General features: G+C 40.3%; 1 protein-coding gene and 1 long non-coding RNA gene across 3 annotated transcripts in view; one reads left to right on the top strand and one right to left on the bottom strand.

Moving 5' to 3' along the window:
* Positions 1 to 10,188, bottom strand: part of LOC122542754 — a 21,953-nt gene extending 11,765 nt beyond the window's left edge. The window contains exons 1-2 of the long non-coding RNA XR_006309861.1: positions 10,055 to 10,188; positions 6,353 to 6,461 (exon numbers count right to left, since the gene is read on the bottom strand). This is a non-coding gene — a long non-coding RNA (uncharacterized LOC122542754). The remainder of the gene's footprint in view (positions 1 to 6,352; positions 6,462 to 10,054) is intronic.
* Positions 8,422 to 10,432, top strand: part of LOC122542753 (SPARC-related modular calcium-binding protein 1-like) — a 98,608-nt gene continuing 96,597 nt past the window's right edge. Inside the window, exon 1 of one of the 2 annotated variants that reach the window (XM_043680755.1) lies at positions 8,422 to 9,419. In XM_043680755.1, coding sequence (XP_043536690.1) covers positions 9,333 to 9,419 — 87 coding nt within the window. In that variant the 5' untranslated portion in view covers positions 8,422 to 9,332. The remainder of the gene's footprint in view (positions 9,420 to 10,432) is intronic. The other variant, XM_043680754.1, reaches the window with a different exon arrangement.

The following is a 10,432-nucleotide window of genomic DNA, read 5'->3' as shown; positions in this document are numbered from 1 at the left end:
CCTTCCCCCAAGTCCCTCCTCCTTACCTTTATCTTAGCCTGCTTGGCACACCCTCCTCATTCCTGAAGAAGGGCTTATGCCCGAAACGTCGATTCTCCTGCTCCTTGGATGCTGCCTGGCCTGCTGCGCTTTTCCAGCAACACATTTTTCAGCTCTGATCTCCAGCATCTGCAGTCCTCACTTTCTCCTATGAATAACCTCCCCCAATCAACTTTTGAAAGTTCCTTTCTTGAGATAGTTTCAAGAATTCAAGAGTGTGGTGCTGGAAAAGCACAGCAGGTCAGGCAGCATTTGAGGAGCAGGAGAATCGACATTTTGGGCATAAGCCCTTTATCAGGAAACTCATGATGAAGAGCTTATGCCCGAAATGTCGATTCTCCTGCTCCTCGGATGCTGCCTGACCTGATGTGCTTTTCCAGCATCTGCAGTCCTCACTTTCTTGTAGTTTAAAGAATTGTCTGTTGTCTCTCAGTTCAGGGTTGATGTCTACTCAGTTGCAACTTTCTGGTATGAGTTTTCACAAGATTGCACAGGCCAATTCTTGATTTTCAGATCTTTGGGCACACGGGGCCAGATGTTTGATGAGCTAGTGGGGCCTGAAGTGCTGGTTATACTCCCTTTCCTTCTCTGCGTCATCATGAAGACTTCTGGACTTAAAGCACAATGCATCTTGATGTGGAAGTTGGCACTTTGAATGATTTGTAAGAAGTTCCTCCCAGTCTTTAATGTCAATGTGGCTGTGCTTCAAGGAGAACTTCAGAATATCTTTAAAGCATTTTCTTTGTCCTTGGAATACTAGCCATTTGAGAATTGAGAAAACATGACATAACGGAGCAGACATATTCAGCCATCCAATACAGTCTATCATAATTCGTTCTGCTGGTGTTTTGTCTGAAAATTTGAAAAGGTGGTTGCAAGAAAGAGAATAGTGTTTGTTCAATGAGCCTCCCAATGAATCCAGAGAATGCAGTGGATGCATATCTGTGAGAGAATCAGATTTCTGTTTGTCTATCATCCAAGGTGGCATCATTGGGAAGCAACCACATCAAAAACTCGGGGTAAATGTTTATCCTTTAATCCACTGACAGCAATCGTAAGGTCCTAACAACATTCCAGCAGTAGTAATGAAAACTTTGATCCATAACTAGCCACATCCTTAGCCAAGTTATTCCAGCACATCTACAATATTGGCATCTGTATGACAATGTGGAAATTTGCCCAACTACAGATAGTCCACAAAGGAAATCCAGCCAGTTTCCACCCTATTAGTTTACCCTCAATCATCAGCAAAGTGCCATCAAATAGCACTTGGTTAGCAATAACCTGCCCACTGATGTTAAGTTAGGGTTCCACCAGGACCACTCAGCTCCTACCCTCATTACAGTTTTGGTCCAAACATGGACAATAGAATGAACTCCAGAGGAAAGGTAATAGTGACTGCCCTTAATATCAAAGTAGAATGTTGTCTATTCAGCACTAGACTTGTCTCTAAGTATAGCATTAAGGAGCTTTAGTAAAGCTGGAATCAGTGGATATCGGGGAAAACTCTCCATTAGGTGAAGTCACACATAGCACAAAGGACAATGATTGTGATTATTGGAGGTTAATAATCTCAATCCCAGAACATCTCCAGAGGAGTTCCTCAGGTTTATGTCCTAGACCAACCATCTTCATCTGCTTTATTAATGACTTTCCTTTCATCATAAGGTCAGTGGTTCACTGATGATTGCACATTTTTTGGAACTACTCGTGATCCCTAAAGGTCTGAAGCAGTCATATGCAACAAGACGTGGACAATGTATAGGCTTGGGCTGATAAGTGGCAAGTAACATTCATGTCGCACAAGTGCCAGGCAATGACCATTTAAAACAAGAGAGAATAACCATCACCTCTTGATATTCAATGGTGTTACCATCGCTGAATCCCTCACAATCAACATTTCTGAAGTTATTATTGACCAGAAACTGAACTGGACCAACCAAATAAATACAGTGAGCTGGTCAGAGACTGTGAATTCTATGGGGAATAATTCACCTCCTGATCATTGCCTGTTCACCATCAGGTCAAAAATATGATGGAATAGCTTTGCTTGTCTAGATAGGATGCAGTTCCAATAACTTCAAGTAGCTTGGCACTATCCAAGCAACTTGCTTGATTGGCACACTTTGTATGATCTTCCACATTCACTCACCTTACCACCATGCACAGTGGCAGCAGTGTGTGCAATTTACAAGATGTATTGCAATCACTCAATAATGCTCCTTTGGCAGCGCGTTCAGAGATGTCTACCTTAGAAGGACAAGGGCGGCAGGTATTTTGGGAACACCACCACTTGCAAGTTCCCTTAAAAGTCATCCACCATCCAGACTTGGAACTATATCTTTGTTTCTTCACTCTTGCTGGGTCAAGGTCTTAAGACAGCTCACCATGACTTTTCAAGGATAATTAGGGATAGGTAATAAATTCTATGTGAGGTAGCAACTCCTTTATCCCATGAACGAATTAAAACTTTGCAAGCTGAAATTAGGATTTTTGGCACTTTTATATTAGCCTTGCTTTGGTGTTTTTTGCTTTGTATTTTGTGATCCAGATCCTGACATGTATGATTTCAGTTTGGTTCATCTAATCTTGCCAAATGTTTACCAAAAACACTGTGTCTGGGACAAATAGACCAAATATAGATGAATAAATGCTGGCTCTGGCACATTGATGCGGAAATCACAGATCCCTGCAGGAAACTACTCAGCCCATTACATCTGTCCTAGTGCTGACTGTTGACTCTAATCCCACTTCCATTTTAAATACTAGACAGCAGACAAAAATCAAAGAGCAGGATTAAACCCAAGATCAGACATAATACTGGAAAGAATGAATAAACATAAACGGTTTAATAATATAACAGTTTGATCCAGTGACCATTGAAAATCAATAATCTAAAACTCAATACTTAACATCATTCTTCACTAACATTTCAGCACTAGGGCATTGGCATTGGAGAACTCTCACTTAATAATATTTTACATAAACTTCTCCCCCAATTTGACAAATCATAACTCAGACAGAGGCTTTATAGCTCATTGTATATTTCCTGGTCTTGAAGATTTTGTCAATGAGACTCAATCTCTTCACTCTTTCCCCATAGCCCTGGAATTATTTTCCTTGCCGAGTTCTATCCAATTCTTTCTCAAATTATCCTTTCAGACAGTGCAATTCCAGGTCGCATTAACTGGCTGTGTCTCCCCCCATCTTCGTTTTTTTGCTAATTATATTAGATTTGTGTCCTCTGACTAGCTATGCTTCTGCCAGTGATGGGGCTGTAAAACATTAGTTTTGCATCTCTTGGCTCTCTAATTTGCACAGTCTCTGCCATATTATTTAACTGGAAATGTTTAAAATCTTGTATCTTTAAATAAGGATAGAATGAATGACTTTAAAATGAAGACTGAATTTTACATACATGTCCCAGTTCAATTATTCTTGTGCCTTACTGTCTCCTCGCCACACATCATCAGAAGACACTTGGTCTTATTGCCCATGCATAAGGCAAGGAGACTCCAACTAAGTATCATTTAAATAAGCAATGGAAAGTTTCATTGGCCACATATGTTGTTACTAGATTGGCAGAATTTACAATATCAAGGGAAATACATTAATTCCAAAAATAATTAAATACCAAAAGGATGAGTATTTCTGGTTTGCAGATGGAAATTGTAATGGGTCAGACTTCTGCCAAGGTAACCACAGGGCCCTGGGTGGGACTATATCAGGCATGGCTCAACTTGCGGGTATTTACTGCACAGGTTATATGTTTGAAACTTTATCATCACCAAGGTAACTAATGTGCTCTGTTTGCTTTGGCTGTTTCCTTTTTCTGTCTGGGATGAAATAATTTGATGTTGTTGCCACTTCCCCAATATTTCTTCTTGTGCTCATCAAGTAGACAAGTGTTGGCAAATATCAGAATATCACAGATACTGCAACAGTAGAAAATGCTGGAAATATTCAAGAGATAAGTCAACATCACTGCAGTGAACAAATAAGTTTGCATCTTAGATGTGGACAGAGTCCAGCCATGGAAATTAAAAAAAAGAAAAGATGTAAATCAGGCTGACTATTTCTTATCTCCTGTTTTACATTATACTATTGAGTCAGATTGAATTCAAAAGACACTAGGGGCTTCCAGAACTGATTAACTCTAACCCAGAAAAAAAATCTGAGCTTGAGAGGGACTATTCTATTCTCATTCCCATTTATTTTATATAAGTGCAGGGCTCAGTGGGTAATACCCCTGTTGCTGAGATTGAGGTTGAGAATTTAATTCCAAGTCTAGGGCAAGCAATAAAATATAGATTTATGCTCCCAATTCAGTACTTAAGGAGCATTGCACAGCTATGAAATGTGGTCATGGAATGACACATTATGCTAAAGATCCATCTGCCCTGTTGGGGAATGTATAAAATACCATTACATCACTTTGAAAAAGAGCAGAGAAGATATCCCTGGTGTCCTAGCCAATATTTATCTCTCAATCAACATTACAAAAAAATATGTATTACCTGGCCAGTGTCACATTGTTGTTTGTGAGAGCTTGCTACGTCCACACTAGCTGCTGTCTTTCTCACAATACAACAATGACTGAACTTTAAAAAAAGTATCTGATTAAATGCAAAGTGCTTTGGGACGCCATGAAGATATTATACAAATGCAGTTCTTTCTTTTCATTTCATTGCTGTCTATGGGATCTTGCTGTGTATATATTGACAGCTCTCTTGTATGAATGAGGTATATAATACACTTCACGTCATTGTAATTTGTTGTAATATTAAGTGGTATGATCAGTGCTATATACATGCAAGTCTTTATTTATTGAAGAAGGTAAAGTCATCAAATTTATTTTTAATTTCATTTTCAGGAAAAGACAAGGTAGGCATTCGTTACTTATCTTAATTACCCTGAGAAGGTTGAATTACCAGCAGCTGGATACAACAGTTAAATGGGGCAGACATATATTGGCCAATTTAGGAGCGGGCATTAATGAACCATCCTTTCATGATTACCAGACATTTCAAAACATTTGAAAGAAATATAGGAAACGCAGCAGCAAATTTGTACATAGTAAGCTCTTACAAACAGCAATGGAATAATGACCTGATAATCTTTTTTGCATTATTGGTTCAAAAATAAATATTGGCAAGTACATCAGGGATAGCTCCCCCTCCCCACCTCTTCAAAGTACACACGTGTCAGCTTGATATTTGTGTTCAAGTCAACTCAGAAATTCTAGACTACAGTCCAGCAGCATAACCACTCACTACTGAATTTCACTCCAGGTGGAAGCAGTCAACATAACCCCAAAGGGGCCCATTTATTTACTTCAATCAAGGTATTTCTGACAGCTGTTTCTCTTTCCTTTCTTCACATGATTTGTGACATTTATGTTTTTTTCCTACAAATTTCCAAGCACAGCTTTGAAATAATATCTGACTCACTGAAAATACAGAATGATAAAAGAGTGATAGGGAATTTCATTTTAACTCTTGTAATGGTTTTGGATCAACATCAAAGTATGGGGATAAAGAAAAAACAGATCAGAGTATTTTTTCTCTGGTTAGAATCAATGAACTGTGGAGTCGTCAAGAGATTTAAAGGGACCTAGTAGAGAAGTCACTAGAAGCTAGAGTACTGGTACAAATCTAGCCTAAAACTCTAATAAAATGCTTACCTTTAATCCAATTGGGCTGGAATATGAAGTATTAGAAGCTCATTATATTTATAAAAACTTTGATTACTTCCAATTTATAGTAATGCGTTCAGATCTGAGTACCACACTTCAATAAAAATATAGTGGCCTTGGAAAGTAGGAGTGCTGATTTGCCAGATTAATCAATGGGTTCAAAGGGTTAAATTATGTGGACAAGTCGCGTAGACAAAGGTTGTAAGTATTTGTAATCACCCTGTTCAGGCATGTTAAGACACATCAGGAGCAGGTGGGACTTGAACCTGGGCCTTTCAACTCAGCAGTAAGGACACTACCCCTGCACCACAACAGCTCTAAGACAAATGCTGGTATTCCCTTGAGTTTATAGATTAAAGGGAGGGTTAACTGAAATACTTAAGGTCAAGTTAAGATATTGATCAGCTATGATCTAATTCAGTAGCAGAACAGGTTTGAAGGACTGAAAGAATTTTTTCCACCTTTATGCATGCAAATCTCTGAAACTTTTTGGAGTGTCAATTGCCATGATATCATTGAGGTGTTCATTGTGACAAGAAGCATATTTCTTTATGTAACAATTTTATGTTGGGAATGCACATCAGTCCAGAAATATAGGAGGCCATTTCAATACATCACCTTGCTCTTCTGCTAACATTTCTGTCCCAGGCCTGCTCCAGTGATCTAGTAAAGCTCCATGTGAGCCGGAGAAACCAGTACCTCATTTTCCACTTCGGCACTTCGTAACCTTCAGGAATTAACATTGGGTTCAAAAGCTTCAGACCATGAACTCAGTCCTCCATTTTGAAAAACCCACCATCCACTTCCCCCCAAACACCCCATCCCACCCTTGTGTCTTCCTTGCATGGGTTTGTTCTCAGTAGAGATGATTTACTTCCTGCTATTAACACCTAACATTAACACCCATTATTCATCTATATCTCTTCTCAACTATTATTTACCATCTGTTTCCCTTGCTCCTTCTCCTCTCCCTTTTTCCAGAGCAGAAAAGTAATCATTTCTCCAGCCTCCTTCAGTTTTGAAAAAGAATCACATTGGTCTTGAAACATTGACTCCTTTTCTCTCTCCACAGGCAGTGCCTGATTATTTTAGATTTCCAGCATCCACAATACTTTGCTTTTATTACAGGTGGCCTCATTTTGCAAACATTAAATCCAATTTGGTTGAACTCCATTTGTTTTTGGTGTCCAGTAGTTGCAGCACCTCATGCTATGGTTACCTTTAGATCCATCACTTACAGAATTAACACAAAATCCAGGCTGACACTCCAGTCAATACTGAAAGAACACTATCTCATTAGAGATGCTGTCTTTCAGGTGAGAGGTTAAAATCTGTCCAGTGGCATTATTCTGAAGTAAACCTGAATTTTGGCTAATATTTATTCTGCAAATAATATTAATTAAAACAGACTATCTGGTTATTATTTCATTGGTTATAAATTGCTTTGGGATATCTTCAGATTCCTGGAATTTGGTCCCTAAGGGCATTGTGGGTCAAGCTACCACATGTGGACTGCAGCGGCTCAAGAGGGCAACTAGGGATGAGGAATAAATGCTGACTCAGCTAGTGATGTCCACATCCCATGAGTGAATATTTAAAAATTGCGAAAGGCACTATAGAAGCAGAGGTTTCTCTTTTCAGTTAACAGGAAGGATGGTTGAATAAACTCTGTCTCTAAATGTGAAAACATTGCTGGAGGTTTCTCATCCTGAAGAAGGGCTTATGCCCGAAACGTCGATTCTCCTGTTCCTTGGATGCTGCCTGACCTGCTGCGCTTTTCCAGCAACACATTTTCAGCTCTGGAGGTTTCTCATGCCTCAAGCAGTGTTTTATAACCCAATTTATAAAAGATAAAGTATAAAGTTTTTTAAAAAAAATGTATGCAGGTGCTGTGAAGGATTGATGCATCTACACGCTGGGGCATGGAGTGTTGGGGCTTGTACATGCAATTCTCAACGTGCAGATTTCTCAGTCTTATTTGGCTCTTTATGGGCAGAGGTTGTAATAATAAATTTCCAGGACCTAAGAAGGGACATTTATCCCTTTCACTAAAGTTAATTCCTATAGTTTCCACCTTGATTTTAAGCACCCACAATATTTTAAAAAATATTTAAAACAAAAAGCTCCACAGTGACTCAAGCTGGGCAGACTTTCATATTTATAAATAGAGTGCCAGACAGACGCTCAGAGGGAAATGGCGATTTTTGATGGATGGTTGGTATAGCATACTTTCCTTCTTTTCCCGGGGATGCAATTCATTGCTGGGGTTTGATTTCACAGCCACCACAGACATCCTGACCTAAGTGTCTGTTTATGGCAGACTGTTTCAGCATGGGGGTGGCGGGCAGTACAGCCCAACCTGACATCCACACGAGCCCAATTTCCAGCAGGAATTGGTTATAGATCTGGAGCAGGATCCACAATCAATTGTCTTCTTTCCAAATCCTGGGGCATTGAGATTAATTATATGGATCTGAGACCTTCCTGCATCATTAGACTTAGCATCACTGAGGCAGATGAATTTACTCACAGGCTTGGTTTTTACAATAAATAGAATCTCATTTATATTGGCGAGTTTCTGAACATGCCTTATGGAATTAGATCAATGTCATTTAACGTCAGTAAGTAGACAATAAAAACCCTCAAAGCAGGAATCTTCTGATTGGATTTTATAAACAAGCATTCAAAGTGCAGTCCCATCCTTGAATCAAAACATCGCCTCATAGACCGGACACATTCATTAGTGGGGTTGGACATCAGAAATTCGAAAGGAGAGGCCAAACCGAGCTCAGACCGAATCTCCTTTTCACTCACTTCACTAGACTTGACTAAAAGACAAGCTCGTGAATCAGACTGGCTCAGTTCCAGCACAATTGCCTCTGAGTCGGAAGATCACAGATGTATCTTTTCGGCAAGAGGTTAAACCGGGGCCTCCGCTTTTGAAGAGTAGAGAGTTGACAGTCAAAGAATAATCCATGAAAAGTGAGGTGCTTTGGGACCTACAGGTGATGTGAACGGCGCCAAATAAATGCAAGGTATTCTTGATTGATGGTGGCAAGTGGATAAACTTAAAATGATTTGAGATGTGACTGGGAACAAGAAAAAGACGGAACTGTAAAACGGTTAGGACTTAAATGCACATGGAAGAGTGAGTGCTTTTGTAACAACCATCTGGACAGGAAACAAATCGCTGGGCAGGGTTTACAGACAATGGGAGGCAGGGTTGGGGCCGAAGTGGGTGGGGTTGTTCGTTTTCCACGTGGGTCGACTGGTTCCAAACAGTCCCGTTAAAAGTGGCAGCGATCATCTTTCGTGAAGAGCTTCGAGGGGGTGGGCGGTCAAAAGCCACAGGCACCACTGACTGAAAGAACCGCTTCACTCGGGCAACCAGCATTCCGGGAGCGGAAGATAATTCAGGTCCATACACTCCAGTAACCAGCAGCGATTTATTAGCGTGCACAAGTAACAGACGAAACTTCACGCCGAAACTGACAAGGCGAGAAGTCTTTTGTTTTAACGTGGAAACGGGCACTTTCTGAAAAGCCACTTCCGGAACCTCTCTCTCTGTCTCTTTCCATCCGCACTGTGTTGTTACGGGATGTCGCCTTTCCCTCTCATCCTTTTGACCATTGAGCTGTTCGGTTTCTCCGCGACTTCCAAACCCCACCGGTTCGACAGGACTCTGGTAAGCGGCAAACTTCAAACTGCATCCCGATCCGAGCTCTCCCAGATTCCTTTATATAAACGCATCCACTGCGGTCAAATAACTCATTCCCTTTTGATACAGTTATAGCTATTTAAAACCAGTTTAAAGATACATTTCCTCCCAATATAGTCAGGCAGAACTTGTATTTATACAACCGGTTACAACGCCACAACACTGGCCCAGACGCAATGAACTAACTGAAGTACTCTGTACTTCACTTGCTGTGTAGGGAATCATAATCTATAAGTCCCTCATATTAGACACATTATTACTGCTCCTTGGATGCTGCCTGAATTGCTGTGCTTTTCCAGCACCACTAATTCAGCATCTGCAGTCATTGTTTGTACCTACATTATTACAGTGGGAGGATTCGATAATGTTTAGGTGTTGGGAATTATATTGTACTGAAGACAATTTGAACCTATGTTTCACAAAATTAAAGAGATGGGTAAAATAAACTAAGAATTATTTCATAGAATTCCATTTCTATATTGATCTGCGTTTGGGGATATTCTTGAAATCCAGAATTCAGATATTTTCTGCTCAGTTGTGGTGTTTTCACACACGCACGTTGCGGAGTTTCGGCTGGAGAGTGTGTAATCTGTTGCATGTACCTGAGTTAAAGTTGCTCCTGTGGCTCTGATCATTCAGTGCAGGACGAGTCCGAACAGGCTGTGATCGGCTGGGTAACAACGCAAACTCCTTTCCTTCTGTCTCTCTGTGTGCACAGTTACAGGGCGAATTTCAGTAAAACTGCTCCCACTGAATAAGGAAGGAAGCTTGGCCTATTTCGTGAACGATTTGTGTTCCTCTTAATAAGTACGTCACGCAGCAGAAGATTTAGACAATTTCGTAAATGTCCATAAATACCGATAGTGTGATTGTGGCGGGTTGCCTCAGTTTGTGAATATTTCCCCTAGAGGTCGCAGTTTTATTCACTAGATTGCTGTGAGCAGCCTGAATCAACCTGTTAAAGGGCACTTGCTAGAAAT

This window comes from Chiloscyllium plagiosum, chromosome 41 (assembly GCF_004010195.1).
Source record: "Chiloscyllium plagiosum isolate BGI_BamShark_2017 chromosome 41, ASM401019v2, whole genome shotgun sequence".
In the NCBI taxonomy this organism is placed as follows: Eukaryota; Metazoa; Chordata; class Chondrichthyes; order Orectolobiformes; family Hemiscylliidae; genus Chiloscyllium; species Chiloscyllium plagiosum.
Note: the sequence above shows the minus strand (reverse complement) of the source record. Positions and strands in the feature narration are given on the sequence as shown.